The sequence below is a fragment of the Euphorbia lathyris genome, chromosome 4 (genome assembly GCF_963576675.1).
Source record: "Euphorbia lathyris chromosome 4, ddEupLath1.1, whole genome shotgun sequence".
NCBI lineage: Eukaryota > Viridiplantae > Streptophyta > Magnoliopsida > Malpighiales > Euphorbiaceae > Euphorbia > Euphorbia lathyris.
Window position 1 is genome coordinate 35,689,954 of NC_088913.1, and position 17,369 is coordinate 35,707,322.

At 33.2% G+C, this 17,369-nt stretch overlaps 1 protein-coding gene across 1 annotated transcript; it reads right to left on the reverse strand.

Annotated features, from left to right (window-relative positions):
• Nucleotides 1-615: 615 nt before the first annotated feature.
• Nucleotides 616-14,523, reverse strand: LOC136226278 (malonyl-CoA:anthocyanidin 5-O-glucoside-6''-O-malonyltransferase-like). The gene is made up of 2 exons (XM_066014663.1): nucleotides 13,568-14,523; nucleotides 616-3,053 (listed from the first exon to the last, which is right to left on the reverse strand). The coding sequence occupies exons 1-2, from the start codon at nucleotides 14,250-14,252 to the stop codon at nucleotides 2,680-2,682; spliced, it is 1,059 nt and encodes a 352-aa protein (XP_065870735.1). The 5' UTR covers nucleotides 14,253-14,523; the 3' UTR covers nucleotides 616-2,679.
• Nucleotides 14,524-17,369: the final 2,846 nt, after the last annotated feature.

Genomic DNA, 17,369 nt, shown 5'->3' on the forward strand with positions numbered 1-17,369 from the left:
CAATTTTCTAATAAGAGATGTATTCAAATGGTTACTATAATTTAAAAGGGCTTCATTACTCCATAAAAAAAACTTATTACAATACTATGCTCAACTCAAGCTTCAAAATTTCATCATAAGATGCACTAAGAAAAAAAACAAGGCAGGAAGAGAAGGATCCATATTTGCTAGCTTATACGTCACTCATCAAACTCAAAAAATTCTATTGAGATGCAGACATTCACTTAAGATTTTCTCAGTGTTTAAATGATGAAGAAAGCAATCATCGCCAATTGAGTTGAAACAACCCAAATAAAACTTTCAAAATAACTAAGAGAACCAACAGGTTTAAAAGAAAATAAAGAATTAGAGGAAGATCGCACCAAAAAGTTGCTGCTTCACCAAGACCTCACCTTGAACATCGGGAGATTTCCTTGCATTAGTAGAGATAAGCTTTGAAGCAATTAAAACATCCGAAACAGAGAATTACAGCTCAGGGTCTCGCACTATTTTTTTTTAAACATAACTCAGTGTTTTGCTTGATGTCATCATCATGTTGCATCATTAGTCGATGATGAAGTCTCCGACAATGCTGCCACCTAGAGTTCCATCAAAAAGAAATCCTAGACCCTAACACAAGCAAAGAAACATATGGAGAATCACAGACCCTATACCATTGAATCTAAACACAAACAAACCATGTTAGTGAAAGTTGAGAATTTCCTCAAATGGACTTTTTTTTATTAATATGTAATTACCAAGTTATCTTTTTTGTTTTGTTTCCCTCATCAAAAAATGCAAAATGTTTCAAATCCTTAAGTTGTTTCTATTAGCAAAAAATGCAATATATAAGATATCATGCTTAAATAGCCAAGTACAATACTTATTTGACTGTTCAAAACTTGTATAAGTAGCCTCTTTGTTCAAATTAAATAAGAAAAACAGAAAGGAAGTCTCATAATTAAATTAGGCTATTAATTATTGTGTTTATATATTTTAATTATGATGTGGATCTTCTACCTTTTGTCATGAGATGCAAAGCATGGATTTTTTTGGCACTACTGCACATCATATTAGAAAGAAAAGTAAATACAACTAAAACATGAGACAATAACAAATAAAAAAACAATTCTTTGAAACCATGGTTTGGCCATTGACTAAAGATTGAGAGGAATCAATGATGTCAAGAGCAGTAGAGAATTTGAAGAGAAGAATGACAAGATTGGCACTGGTAAATAGGTGGTAAAAGATATTCATTTGAAGTTAAAATTAAGGGATAAAGGTATCAAAATAGGGTTAAGATTTTTTAAGAGTATCAAATCTGGCTCTACGTTTACAATATGACACGATTTTTATATTACTCATTTAATTTAACGAGGTAGTATAAATGATGTGTCACGTCTAGTCGAAGTCTAAATTGGTTCTCTTAGATAAACGGTAAGCCTATTGTGCTATTTTTGTACGAAGAGCCTAAATTGGTAATCCCAACAACCTAAGGCTTATTTTAATAATTTATCCCTAAAATGTAGGGAAATATTATATTATGCAACTTGCGTCAAAATTGAATATTTTTTAGTGTATTATGTAATTTCATCCTGAAAATGAGAATCTTTACCTCGGTCCCTAATCACCAACATAAATCAAGACTTAATGATGACTCAGAAGCAAAAGGGCAAACACCTAGTAGGCACCACAATACGATCAGATCCGACAAAGTGGTTATATGATCCGATCTCTTTCACTAGAATGGTGGGACTCCCCCTATTAGGGGACACAGATCCAACCATAGTTGACTCCGCCAGAAACTGTCTTCAGTTCTTACATAAAAACACCATAAAAAGAAAACAAAAGAAACAATAAAATTAAATCTCGATTACTAATTTTTTATACTCTCGTGTATTCCTTATTCTACCTCTTGTTTTCGACATAACCAATATCATCAAACTGGAAGAAAAATAACTTCCCCTAATTCAAAGATAACACACTTAAGAATGAATTCCAATAGTTTAAGTATAAGAATTAATGCTCAAGCCCAATAGTTCAACAAATATCCTGATCTCAATACCTTGAGGATTGTATCATTATAAACATTATGAGGGTAACTCTGATTAACTAGGATATTGTTACACAACGTAAATCAAATGTCTAATACATTTCTAGACCCTCTAAGTTGGCCATAAAAGAAAATTCGCCCTCCAAATTTTGAAAACAAACTATTAGCCCCTTGAAGTTGCTTAAAGTGACATGATTAACCCCCTAATTCTTATGTGGTGGAGCAAAATGGAAATTTGTACAAGTTGAAGCACGGTAAGTGAGATTAGGAGATGAATAGTTTATTTTAAGCATGTTACGAGCAATAGGTCAAGTAAGTTCAAGAGACCAATAAGTCATTTTAAGTAAGTTCAAGTGGCCAATACATCACTTTAAGCAAGTTCAGGAAGCCAAAAAGTCACTTAAGGAAGTTTAGAGGCTAATGACGTACTCCAAACTTCGGGGAGCCAATCAGATTATTTGGCCAAATATAGAGCCCCTGGTGTACTAAGCCTAAATCAAATAACAGAATATGATATGCATATTATATATCGGAAAGAAGTTGTTTTCTCCAACACTAGAAAACTAGAAACATGGAATTCAAAAGGTTTAGTTGATGAAATCACATAATACAAAAGTCAATCATCAGTTGAATACATTTGGTTGCATTCAGAGATGTTTAAGACCATTTAGAAATAACGAATCAAAAATCACCATTTCATCCTTTTTCAAAACCACACCAAGTTCAACCCCACCATTCCCATCTCTTATTTCCGCCATAGAAATAGAAGTACTCCTATCTATAGATGTTACCTCAACTTTGATAGGCTTTTCCCATCCAAAATCAATATCATAAACCCCAAATCGAGGTGATCCAGCTACACCAATTACTTCTGTTGTAGTTGGATCCATTTTCCTAAATGCCTCAGACGTCTTTCTGGCCTCATCTAAACCTCCTTTATTCTTCTCTAACCCTTTTATCAACCTTGTTAATTCCTCTGCAACAAAGCCTAATCCATCTTCCTTAATGAGAAATTTTGCTTCTGTTTGAACAATATTAGCGCAAACACAGTTGCCGAAGTAATTAGCAAAGACATGAGGATCTAAACGATATCTAACATCAGCTATAAATATTAAAATCATTTTTTTGTTACTTTCTAATCCTTTAGCTTTGATGATTATGGTTGATACATATGCATAAGAAAGCACAAAAGTGGAGAAATGCTTCGAGTTGGCTTGATTTGTATCTTCTAGTTGAGAAAGTGCCTTTTGTCTAAGTTTCTTTATGTGTTCACCAGATAACTTGAATGTTCCTCGCACGAAATTTGTGTCTGTCACTGATCTTTGGAAGGTATCCAGCTTCAAGCTTCTTGGGTTTGTATCCATACATGAATAAATTATATGATTGTACTCAAGTAGCAAAACTTATAATTACACTATATCAATTAACTAATTAATGTTACTTGTACATATTTCTTTTTTTAATACTTTCTTGGTAACAAAAAAGGTTTAGTTCGGGTAGGTATACTCACTCCCAAGGTTACGGCAAACCATAAACCTCGATGAGAATGTATAATGGAATTTACAGTTACCTATGAATGAGGGCTAATATATATATAAAATTCCAGGAGTATGATAGATATTTTGTTTTTGATGTGTATTGAGATTTCAAATTTTAATTTAATTTTTATCTAATTAATAAGGACTTAAATTTTTTGTTTTTATAAATTGAATATAACACTCATTTTAACCCCTAAACTAAAACTCCATAGTCAATTAGGAGATTAAACTATCAAATCATCAATTAAATCCCTTAACTAAGCAAAAATCATCAATTGAATCATTATTATATTCTAAAATCAGAAACTGTGACTATTCGACATAGACTGTAATGATCTATATGTTGGCTCAAAATAGATTTGGGGAAGAGAGTATGAAACAATTCAACCGAATGACTTTAGATGGGGACTCAATTGATGGTTTTTACTTAGGATGTGGACTCAATTGATGATTTTTACTTAGTTTATGGACCTAATTGGTGATTTTAATAGTTTAAGGTCCTAGCTGACTTTCAAGGTCCTAATTGATCTTAATAACCAAATGAATTTAGTCATTGACCATTAGATCTAGGCTTATTAACTTCAAGCTTCGAAATGTTTTGAATCTCCATCCTAGAATTCTAATAAACCTAGATCTAACGGTGAATGACCGAATTCTATATAATCATTTAGAATATAATTATACCGAATTCTATATAATCATATATATATATATATATATATATATATATAGCGGAAGCAACGAGAAATAAGGAGAAGTATTTTAAAGGCATTTTTGATGAGTTGTCAACATAGTAAAAAATCGAAACTAAAATGATTTAATAAAAAATCAAAATTAAAAAGATTTAATAAATTAAAAATAACAGATTTATATTTATAATATATTAAATAATTACTAGCCCATTAATTAAAATAATAAAAGAAAATAAGAGTTACAGGAAGATGAAAAAACACAAAGCAATGGAAATCCAAAAGTCACAAATAAACTCCTATATAAAGCATGATAGATAGTATTTCCACCATTATATTCATTCGACATGATAGATAGTATTATATTTCTAAAGGTAATTATTCGATTTTTTTCCATATGTTGTAGTTATTTTGTTCTCAATTGTGTTGTTGTTTCATTTTTATTAAACCATAGTTGTTATAGTTTCATCTTTCAGATCCATTTATGCCGTTACCCAAGTTACCCAGGTTTTATACCTCTCGCTACCTTATACATGTTTTCTTTTTTATTTGTCTTTTTGTTTTCCAAACTGATATCTCCAATTGAAGAAATCTGATAGAAATAGAAGATGCATGGACAACTAAAATCGGGAAACACAAAAGTGTCAAAAATTACAAGAAATTCTTATATTTCTCAAGGTAATTATTCGATTTTTTTCATATGATTTTTTTATTAAAAGCTGGGGACAGAAAACTGAACCCGAAAATATTCAAAGAACGAAGAAAAAATAAAGGAACGGCGAAAACCGGAAATTAAGTAAAACGAAATAAAGGACGTCATATTGCATTATCACGAATAAGCAACGAACAGAAACCAGGAGCTGATATTTTTTTTTCATATGTTATAGTTATATTTGTTCTCAATTGTGTTGTTGTTTTATTTTTATTAAACAATAATATAGTTTCATCTTTCAAAAATGAAATTCCATTTCTGTCGTTACCCAGGTTCCATACCTCTCGCTACCTTATCCATGTTCTCTTTTTTATTTGTCTTTTTTCTTTCAAAATGACTAAAATAAAGATTTTGTATATTTGCATTATTTTTTAGTATATGTTGCTAGGTGTTATCGTTTCGATTGTTAACTAACTAAAATTTAGATTTTCGACTTTATATGAACTTAGTTTTTAGCTTTAATTGAAGTTAGATGAATTTTTCTAATTTGGAACCTGTTGAAATCCACTCATTTTTTTTAGTTTGAGTTTATCTAACTGATATGGATTGTATTTTTTATTTTTATGCATTTTGATACAAATAGATATAAAGTTCGCACAATAGTTGTTCATTGAAGTTGGAGACATATTGAATAAATATTAAAGAGGTATTAAAGTATTATACTTACAATGAAATGTATTTTAATTATAAATTATGTTATTTTATTATTATTATTGTTATTTTTTCCCAGTTATCTAGACAAAGAGATTGTAAGCGTCTAATACACTTGATAATATGTTTATTCTTGAAGAATTTGGATTATGCTAGATACGAATTCAAAATGAAATTAAATAAAAATAAATTTTGATGCACAAAATCCTAAAAAAGTACATTAATTATGGGATATTGAGTTAATTGCTTGCAACATTGTCTTATATAGTTTTTAACTATTATATTGTGGTTTGTACAAAATTGTTAGTATTTCAAGTAGAGGTGGCAAAATGACACACGACCCGATTACACGACACGAACACGACACAGATTTTTAGTGTTAGTGTTGAGCTTAATAGGTAATGGGTCATTTTTGGGTTGACACGAAACTGACACACTAATTTTTGGGTTGGGTTAGTGTTGATATGTGAACCCGAAAACGACACGAAATGACACGGATATTGAAAATTATTGTTATATTCTCTCGTGTTTTTATGTCACTTTATTAATAAAGATAAAAAAATAATAATTATTAATTGCAAATATTGATTTGAATTTCCTAAATTGTTATAAACACATTACATTACCCTCTAACATGATATTATCGAACTTTTCGATAATTATTGTTAACATACTAATCTAAAAATGATATAAAATGTTTAAAAACAGTAACATATCTTCTTATATTTTTAAGAGTTATTATTAATATATATGCATAACAAAATTACATGTAACCCGAAAACATGACACGAAATCGACACTAACCCGAACAGGTTAACACGATTTTGACACAAAAGTTTTTGGGTTGGGTTTGGGTTTACTCTTTTTGACACGAACCCGAAATGACACGACACGAACACGACTCGAACACGATAATTGCCAGGTCTAATTTCAAGAGTTTTTAACATATGAAAATGAAACATGATCATTGGACAAGTTGTTGGAAAATATTAATTAAAAATATTATTATTTGAATCTCTTCAAATTCTTAAATGTTGAGTATATAATGATTCTAATTAATAGAATTAATTTCACATATTAATTATAAAACTTTTTTTTGTACTGAGTGGTTACAATTGCGATTTAATTCTATTTAACTAAAATTAATTTATGGACTTAATACTGCATTAAGAAAAATAAAAATTTTAATTAATGAGCAAAAAATATTTCCACTCTCCTTTTTGTATGCTTATATCTTAACATTCTCTCTTATTTTAGAAAAAACGAGAGGAAGATAGTTCTCTCCTAATTATCTTTTTTGTCCCTTCATTTTTATTTTCTGTTCTTTTGTTTGTTTTTCTTACTTACGAAATTCAAGAATACATAATTATTAGAAAATATTAATAAAGACAAATAAGTGATATCTGTGAGCGTGACTGATATTACATACAGTGCAAGAATGAAGAACAAATTGATTGAATGTCTTGATGAGATATTACGAGATGAAAATAGGAGAAATCATCACCTTAAACTGATTCAATTGTGAATTCGAATGGTGATCATGAAATTCCATCAAACAAAATGATTATCATCAAGATGAATTTATGACTAATTCTTATGAATTTTATTTTTTATATGTAACATATTGAATTGATAAAGTTTCTTCATGTGCAACATTAGAAAAGTATTGATCGTAATAGTTTATAGAATAATATATTGATGTTGCTTCCATTTTAACATAGATTGTAATTCTTTTGTATCATAAATATAATATTTGATTTTAATTATAGTTTAATTCAATTTTTGTTTCACCTAGATTATAATTCTTTTGTACAGTAAATATAATATTTAATTTTAATTATAGTTTAATTCAAATTTTAGTTTTTCATTATATTCTTTTTTTTTGTTCGTAAGTGTATCCACCACCGACAGCAGTGGCTATTCACTTTCGCAGATGGTTTGCACCTCTATGGGTGGGACTGCTGGCCACGGAAATTGTTTTCATTATATTCTAATGTATTTCTTAATTAATCTCATGTTTTATTATTATTGTTTCACAGAATTCCAGTTATAAAAAAATAAAAATGTATTAAAATTACTAAAAAAATCCAAATCATTGAATTTTGTAAAAATAAATAAATCATTCGCTTTTAATTAAAATTCTATAAAAAAAATTAATCAATTATTTTCAAAATTAATTTAATTTAATTTGAATTATCAATAAAAATTTCAAAATATACATAATATAAAAAAAAATTCATAACATGATATAAAATTACTTAAAAGTAAATATGTCAATTTATTTATTTATCTAAATTATATAAAAATTTCATATCTCGTGTGTCATATGGGTTTTCGACTATATATATATATATAGTACACAACAAAAAAAAGCATTTTCTTCTACATATAAATTTATAAAATTACATTTTTTACCTTAATATTAAAGGTGGAAAATTTACAAAACATTTAAAGTTTCTGTAATTATACCTTTCCCAAAAAAAACAACTAGAAAGTTTTTTTTTAAGGAAAAACTGGAATTTTACTTAAACAATGGAATTTTCACATATTAATACAGACTCCAAGAAGAAATGTAGAATAATAAATGAAATAAATAAATTAAGGGATAAGGTATCAAAATAGGTCTAAGGTTTTTGGAGAAGTACCAATTTAGGCTCAACCTTCAAAATAACACTAATATAGGCATAACGTTTACAAAATAATATCAATTTACGCTTAACGTTTACAATATAGCATCAATTTAGGCATCACGTACAAAATAGCACCAATATAGGCTTAACGTTTACAAAATAATACAAATTTAACCTTAACGTTTACAAAATATATACAATTTAAGCTAAACGTCGCAATTAAATTAACCATATTATATTCTTTCCCTATTAACTTTATATGTTATCTTTTTATTTAGTTCTATTTTCTTATTTATTATAATACAATTAATTAGTTTTCTTGCCCATTAAAACTTTATATTTGTTTTTCATCAACCATTCCATGACTCCTAAATTCCATGGCTCATGAATTCCATATTGGTGCTATTTTGTACGTGAGACATAAATTGATGCTATATTGTAAACGTTAAGCCTAAATTAATATTATTTTGTAAACGTTAAGCCTATATTGATGTTATTTTGAACATTGAGCCTAAATTGGTAATTCTCCAAAAACGTTAGACCTATTTTGATACCTTATCCCATAAATTAATGATGGAATAAACACTCCTGACTAAAAAATGAGCTACTTTGTTCACGAACCAAGACAAAATGACACAGCTAAGGGCCCGTTTGTTTTACCTACTGTTTGCTGTTACGGTTTGCTGTTTCTTGTTACGCTTTAGTGTTGTTGTTTGTTGTTGTTGTTACGGTTTGCTGTTTGCTGTTGCAAAAAGCTGCTTTTCCAAAAAGCAGAGATTCTCTGCTTTTGTAAAAGGCTGCTTTTCGGGTGTAAAAGGCAAAACAGGAGATCACTAACCAAACACCTAATGCTGTTTAGGCTTGAAAGCAGGAACATGGATTGTGATATTGATACTCGATCAAAAGGTGGTTTAATGGCGGGACCTGGGATTCAGGCCCGCCCGACCCAATGAGTCTCTTAAGTTGGAACTGTCGTGGGTTGGGCAACTCACGCACAGTTAATGTTCTATTGGATCTCATTCAGGTTCATAAGCCCATGATTGTGTTTCTTATAGAGATCATGATCAAAAAAGAAAAATTGGAAAATGTTCGTAAAAAAACGGGGTTCGAAGGTTCATTTGTTGTGGAAGGTGTGGGACATGGAGGCGGGCTTGCATTACTATGGAAAGAGAAGTCAATGGTTAATGTGGTTAGTGCATCTCTTAATTACATTGATGTTCATATTCATTTGCAGGATATACCACTTTGGAGGCTTACTGGTTTTTATGGGGTTCCGGAGAGGCAAAGGCGCAGTGATTCGTGGGATTTACTTCGTCAATTAGGTGCACAATCTAGCTTACCTTGGTGTTGTATAGGAGATTTCAACGACATTATTCGGTTTTCTAAAAAGAAAGGGGGTAACAAACAACCTAATTGGCTAATTGAAGGTTTTAGGCAGGCTGTGGAGGATTTTCATTTAACTGATTTATATATGCAAGGACATCCTTTCACTTGGGAGGCTGGCAGAGGTGGTTTACGTTGGATTGAAGTAAAGTTGGATAGAGCTTTGATCAGTGCTGATTGGAATAGTCTGTTTTCTAATTCTACTCTTCGGAATCTTGCTACTGTCGGTTCTGATCACTCTGCACTATTGCTGCAATTTCGAGTATGGCGTAAGTGTTCTCCTGTGAAACGATTTCGGTTTGAAAGTGCTTGGCTCAGGGAGGGACAATGTGCTTCTGTTGTTCAAGGGGCATGGCAAAAGGAAAAATCGGGTTCCATAACACAGAAACTTGAAGCTTGTGCTAATGCACTTGGTGAGTGGAGTACTTCTTTAGTGCGAAATTACAATGTGGCTCTTCAATCTGCCCGCCAAATGCTTGAGCGATATAAGGGTAGTAGTGATTCCTTTGGTCTTGAACAATATCGTGCGGCATCGGTCAACTATGTTAGAATATTAAAACAGAAGGATGACTTTTGGAAGCAAAGGGCGAAACTATTCTGGCTCAAGGATGGAGATTCCAACACTAGATATTTTCATGAGTATGCATCAGCTAGACGGAGAAAAAACACGTTTACACAACTCAAGGATGAAAATGACCTTTGGTGTACTTCTGGTGCTGGTCTTGAAAACATTATTGTGGATTACTTCACAACTATTTTTCATAGCCAAGGTAATATTACATCTGATGTTCTTCCTCTTGTAATTCCAAAAGTATCTGAGGAACAGAATCTCTATTTACAACTTCCATTTACTGAAGATGAGGTTAAAACTGCTTGTTTCTCTATGCACCCAAACAAAAGTCCTGGACCGGATGGGCTTAATCCTGCATTCTAGCAACGCTTCTGGAATATAATTGGTAAGGATGTCAGTGCTGCTTGTCTCCATTTTCTACATTCTGGTACTTTGCCACCAAGGTTGAATGACACTTTGGTTGTCCTTATCCCGAAGAAGGAAATTGTTGAACGAATTACTGATCTTCGTCCCATTGCTTTATGCAATGTCTTATTAAAAATTGTTTAAAAAATGCTTGCTAACAGAATTAAAGAGATTCTTCCTTCTGTCATTTCGGATAATCAGAGTGCGTTTCTATCTGGACGGCTGATCTCTGATAATATAATTGTGGCGTATGAGGTAATGCATAAACTGAAATGCCTCAAACAGGGTAAACATGGTTTTGCTGCATTAAAATTGGATATGAGCAAGGCGTACGATAGGGTTGAATGGGTATTCTTAGAGAACATGCTTCTTAGACTTGGGTTTCATCTCAACTTTGTCAAACTTTTGATGCTTTGTGTTCGTACTGTGAGCTACAAAATTCTACATGATGGTATGGAATTGGGACCCATTTTATCCTCTCGAGGACTTCGGCAAGGCGATCCCTTATCACCGTTTTTGTTCTTGATTTGCACTGAGGGCTTGTCACTACTTCTTAAGGATTGTTCTGCCAGAGGAAGCATTCATGGTTGTAAAGTTGCTAGAGCCGCGCCACCAATCTCACATTTATTGTTCGCTGATGATAGCTACCTTTTCTTCCGAGCTAATCTGAATGAAGCAACTGTTGTACAGGAGTGCCTCAGTAAGTATGAATCTGATTCTGGTCAATGTGTGAATTTCCAAAAATCTTCACTTTTCTTCAGCAGTAATTCTTCTAGTAATGATAGAAATGTAGTTTGTCAGATGCTTGGGGTTTGTGAAGTTCCGGATATGGGTCTCTATCTTGGTGCTCCTATTGCGGTTGGGCGTAAAAAGACTGAAACTTTTGGTTTCTTAAAGGACCGAATTTGGTCAAGAATGACTGACTGGAGGGAGCGTTTTCTTTCACGGGCTGGTAAGGAGATTTTAATAAAAGTTGTACTTCAATCTATCCCATCTTATATTATGAGCATTTTTCTCTTGCCTCTTCAGCTTTGTGAGGACATTAATAAATTGCTGAATAAGTTCTGGTGGAAATCAAATAGCATTGCACCTACTGGAATTTGTTGGAAACGGTGGGAAGCACTATGCATTCCTAAGGTTTTTGGTGGCATGGGATTTAGAAGTATCAGAGAATTTAATTTGGCTCTACTTGCAAAGCAAGGGTGGCGTCTTTTGCTTAACTCAGATTCTTTGGCAGCACAAGCCATCAAAGCCAGGTACTATCCTTCTTCCTCTTTTCTTCAAGCAACTATTGGTCATAACCCTTCATTTGTGTGGCGAAGCATCTTGGCTGGTCGGGATCTATTGATTAAGGGTCTGAGTCGTAAGGTGGGTAATGGGGAAGCAACTGATATTTGGCTTCATCCTTGGCTGCCTGATTGTTCTAATCCGAAACCGACCTCCATTCGTCCTATTTCTCTTCTAAATACGTCTGTGTCTAGTTTATTGGATCATCAGGGTGCTTGGAATTATCAGATTATTGATGCAATTTTTAACGAGAGGGATTGCAATCTCATTCTGTCTATCCCTCGGCGTAGATTGTTGATGGAAGATTCCTGGTTTTGGCCCCTTAATAGACGAGGTATATATTCTGTTAAGTCGGGTTATCATCTGGCTATGCGTGATTTTCATCCTGTCTATCTGAACCAATGTGAGTTTTCTTGGAAGGCACTTTGGTCATTGAATGTTCCTCCCAAGATTAAGAATTTTCTGTGGCGTATTTTGAATTCATGTCTGCCTACCTGAGGAAACATGGTTACTCGCCATTTACCAATTTCTGATATTTGTCATGTATGCAATTGCTCAACTGAGACAGTATCTCATATTTTTACTGTTTGTCCTCCTTCTTGTATGGCATGGGCAGAATTTTATAGAGATAATAGAATGGTGGCAGTGGTAGATTTTTGTTCATGGCTTTTGGATTTAATGAGGCTTGCATCAAAGGAGATTATTTGTGAGACTTTGTTCTTGATTTGGAGTATTTGGAATAGTAGAAATAATTGTGTTTGGAATAATAAGTATCCTTCTCCTACACAGATTGTTTCTTCGGCTAAATGCGCTTGGACTGATTGGTTGATTGCCAGTCCAGGTTGTTCGACTGGCAGTCCAAACCAGCAAGATTGTCTCACAAGATGGGTACCGCCTGATGAGGGTCGTTTTGTTCTTAATGTTGATGCTGGGGTATTTAAAGCAGAGGGTTATAGTTCTTATGGTTTTATATTACGGGAGCATCAGGGGACGTGTCTGGCTGCGGCTCATGGGGCTTTTGATGGCTGTTTCGATGGTCTCACATCTGAGATTATGTCCATACGGGAGGCTCTTAGCTGGCTCAAGAATAAGGCTTTGTTAGGGGTACAGGTTCAATCCGATTGTCTTCTTGCTCTTCATGCTATTATTCAGCCTGTGCAGGATCTTACATATCGTTCTGAGTTTATTGAGGATTGTATTATTTTGTTAAGAGATTTAGATGATTGTTCTATTTCTTTTGTAAAACGTTCAGCGAACATGACTGCTCATGCACTTGCTAAAGCTGTCATTTCAAAGTCTGTGCGTGGAGAATGGTCGAGACCACCTCCGTTTCTGATCGATGTTATTTCTGCTGAATAATCGATGTTATTTCTGCTGATATTCATTAATAAAGACAGTTCTGCTTCAAAAAAAAAACACCTAATGCTGCTTTTCAGATGTAAAAGGTAAACATGAGGTCACTAACCAAACACCTAAAACTCTCCTTTTTAAACACCTAAAACTCTCCTTTTTAAAGTAAAAATGTAAAAAGGAGCATGAAAAGGTGCAACCAACCGCCCTCTAAATCTGGTCGAGAAAACCGAACTCACTAGAGGTCATGAGTGACACTAGAAAGTTGAAAAGCTAATTTCGTAAATTTAAAAAAAAACAGAAAAGAAAAAAGAAATACCTGGAAGCGAAGCGACGCTCGTCCATCTGTTCAAGTACAGGCTTTCTAATCCTTGATGGTCTTGAATGAGTGTCCGATCAATAACCGGAGTTAGGTCCGGCGGCAGAGCTGAGCTTCCGTTATCATTTTTACAAATATGAGCCCATGCTTTAATAAACATAATTATACTTTTTCCATCAAAGATTCCATGGTGAGAAGATATTCCAATGCAATATCCTTGATTCGGAAACAAAGTTATCTGAAACGACATAGTTGCAGCTTCTGTCTCCGATACATTTAACTCCGGTACATAATTATGTGAATCGGGAATTTCACGAATTGAATCGCCGGCGAGAGTGTGAAAGTCTGCATCAGACTCAGCAACAGTGAGAGAAACACCGTCCCCGGGAGAATAAAGGAGGAAAGGCTTATCAGAATGTGAGGGCCAAATGAGATTTCCGGCGAAAGGGATGAAGTGGTGGAGAGTAAGAGAGAGAGATTGCTTGAGTTTAGGAAGGATATCGGAAGAGAAGGAATCGGAATCGGTGGTGAGTTGATAGAAGAAGATGAGTTCAAGAGGGTGGAATTTGAGCCAGTAAATATCGAAAAAGGTGAGAGGAAGGGATGAGTCGGTGGGTGAATCGGGAGGTGTGATTTTGCAGAGCTCCGTTACTCTTACGGCGGCAGGGGAATCAGATAAGGCCATGTGATTTTGAGAAAAATCTAAATTGGCGGAGGGAGGTTCTGAAATGCTACCGTTTTGGTTGCTAAATTTATAGTAGCATAAAATTGAATTCCTCAACTATAAAGCCGGTAGTGGTTGTAAATCTAGTGCCTGGTACAGGACGTAATAAAATCTAGTGGTTATAAATTTACTCTTTGAGACAAAATTGATCGATTGAAGCTAGTGGACATGATTACCATTTATTGGAGTATATAATATATATAGATAAATAGTACGGAATGGTAAACAAGGATTGTCATGTTGTCGGCTGCTTTCTGTTGTAAGGAAGTAAACTTAACCCTTGCTCAGGAAATAGTTTTGAGGATCCGTCCTGGTACTCATCTAGAATTGAGTTTTGAATTTTTTAACAAAACGTTTTGTATTTATATATTTTGGATTAACAAATTAATCACATGTATTTATAAACAATTTAGATAAACTACTTTAATCATTGAAATAAAAAAAAACTGAAACGAATTAAATTGAACTAAAATTTATAAAAAATGCATAAAAATAAAATTTTATAAAGAAAATAATAATTATTAAATATTTAATTTATTAAATAAAAAATGCATAAAAATCTACCTTAAGTTATCATAAAATATGATGGGATAAGGTGCAAATTTGCCCCTAACGTTTTTAAGGAGGATCAGATTTACCCCTTAAGTATGAAATAGCAAAATTTTAGGTCTATAGTTTTTCTAAAGGTGCAATTTTAGGCCTGTTGGATGGAAAACCTTAACGCTGTTAAAAAATTGTATGCCAAATTTATATTCGGGATTGTCACGTGGAATTACACCCATCCTTCCATCTTCTTCCCTGTAATCGCGATTCACCGGATTCGTCTCCTTCTTAATTGCGATTTTGAATATGCTCTCTTTCATCTTCTTCCGTCCAGTCACGATTATGCTCTTCTTCTTCCCTTCAATTGCGATTTTGATTCTGCTCGCATCTCCTTCTCCTTCTTAGCTTCAATGGTGATTTTGCTCTGCTTCTCCTTCTTTCTTCCCTTCAATCACGATCCTTATCGTTTTTTGTTTTCTGGATGGGTATTAAGCAGATGGGTATTAAGCAATGCTTTAGGAAAACAAAAAATTTCTGGATGGGTATTAAGCAATGCTTTAGGAAAACGAAAAACGATAGCTTTAGGAAAAGGAAGGATCGTGATTGAAGGGAAGAAAGAAGGAGAAGCAGAGCAAAATCACCATTGAAGCTAAGAAGAGCAAAATCACCATTGAAGCTAAGAAGGAGAAGGAGATGAGAGCAGAATCAAAATCAAAATCGCAATTGAAGGGAAGAAAAAGAAGAGCATAATCGTGACTGAACGGAAGAAGATGAAAGAGAGCATATTCAAAATCGCAATTAAAGGAGAAGAATCTGGTGAATCACGATTACGGGGAAGAAGATCACCTTATCCCTAAAATGATAATCTAGTACGTTTAGTCCGTAACCTAATACTTAAAGTTTTGACTAAATTTTCTCATTCTCTTTTAATTTTTCTGTCTCTCTCCTATTTTCTCTCTCTTAGTTTCTTTCTCTCCCTCTCACCTCTTTCATTCTTACTCTCTATTTCTATTCAGGACAAAAGCCATGTCTGCTAGCTCAAGGCTGGAGACTTCTCTACCCTTTTCTGCGCATATGGTTCAGTTTGAGCTGATCCTAATTCGATTGCCAAGTAATCCCTCACTCTGTCTTGGAGGATGAAAACTTTTCTCTAACTTAAGCTCTTTTCTTCGATGAAATTAAAGCAAACTGATTTTAATCTCTCCCATTTGGAATTCCATTAAGCACAATAATTCCATCTTAATGGATCACTCTTTATGGTGGATTGAGGACTCGTTGATGCTTACTTTCTAGTTTGATACATGGTTTAATCCTATATTTGCTTATCGTCTTGGTGTTAATGTAACAACTAACCGCTCACTATTGGATAAGGTTGGGGATTTATGTCTTAATGGCTGCTGGCAAGGACTCATTTGATCTGCCGACTTGAGTTACTCACTACATCATTGTAGTTCAATAGGGGCGCAATAGTAGTGAAGGTATTTGGTTATGGGGGAAGAACATAAATGAAAAAAAATGGTATTGAGTAATGTTGATTTATAAATCGTAGAAACATAGGTTTAAGATCGCATGAATAGTTTTCTGTAGAGAAAATGACGTAGATAAGATGTTGAGTGGATTTTTGACATTTTAATCAAAATCCAACCAAGGGCATGAGTGGGGACTTAGGAGAATTGTTCGAGAATTTTTGGAATGAAGAAATAGTTGGTTTCTTCAACAACATCTAATGGAACCCACACTAGTACCTTCTCTGTCAATTGGTCCACCTCCACCATCGGGGAGTTCAGATTGTTTTTGGGAGAGATTCTAATAGAGAGAAATAGAAGAGAGACTCTTGGACGTGCTCCAATTCTTAGGTTTTGGTTATAGACCATGTCTTAAAAATTATGTATATTGTTTGAATACATTGTATATGTGTTATATGAATAAAGGCATTAATTGATATTGTTTATATCTTATGCTATGAAATAGGTATGGAGTATCCATTGATTAATAATCATAAACCTATCTGAGACTTGTTCTATTCATAGGAATGAATATAATTAAAGGTCTATGCGTCCAGTATCTCTGTAGTGGTGTTGGATGTACCACTACAATACTTGTATAGTCAGAGATGGATTCGAGTACGCTTTGATGTAACTCAATGTAGGATTGTACCAATCCGCTCTAGAAAGATTCATGGTGGATGTGTCATTAATCTTTCTAAGAGTAGAACTCTATTTTCTCCACACCTGTTTTCATTATAGTACATATTTTTTAAGAAAACCAACTAGTCAAAGACGGAGTTGCTACTCAAGTCCTTGGAAATGCTAGATCGGTCTCGTATAGGTTTTTTTTTTTTTTGAATTTATGTACTTACAAAAAAGTGATAATGTTTTTTTTATTATACCCTAAAAATCCTAACATCAACTCTTTTATTCTTTATATTTTCAAGAAGCATATGGGATTAGATTATGTTAAAAAATAAACTTTCTAGTATGTAAATTTTCGTTTAATCAAGTCATCCTTAAATTATTTAAAATAAAGAAATGATAA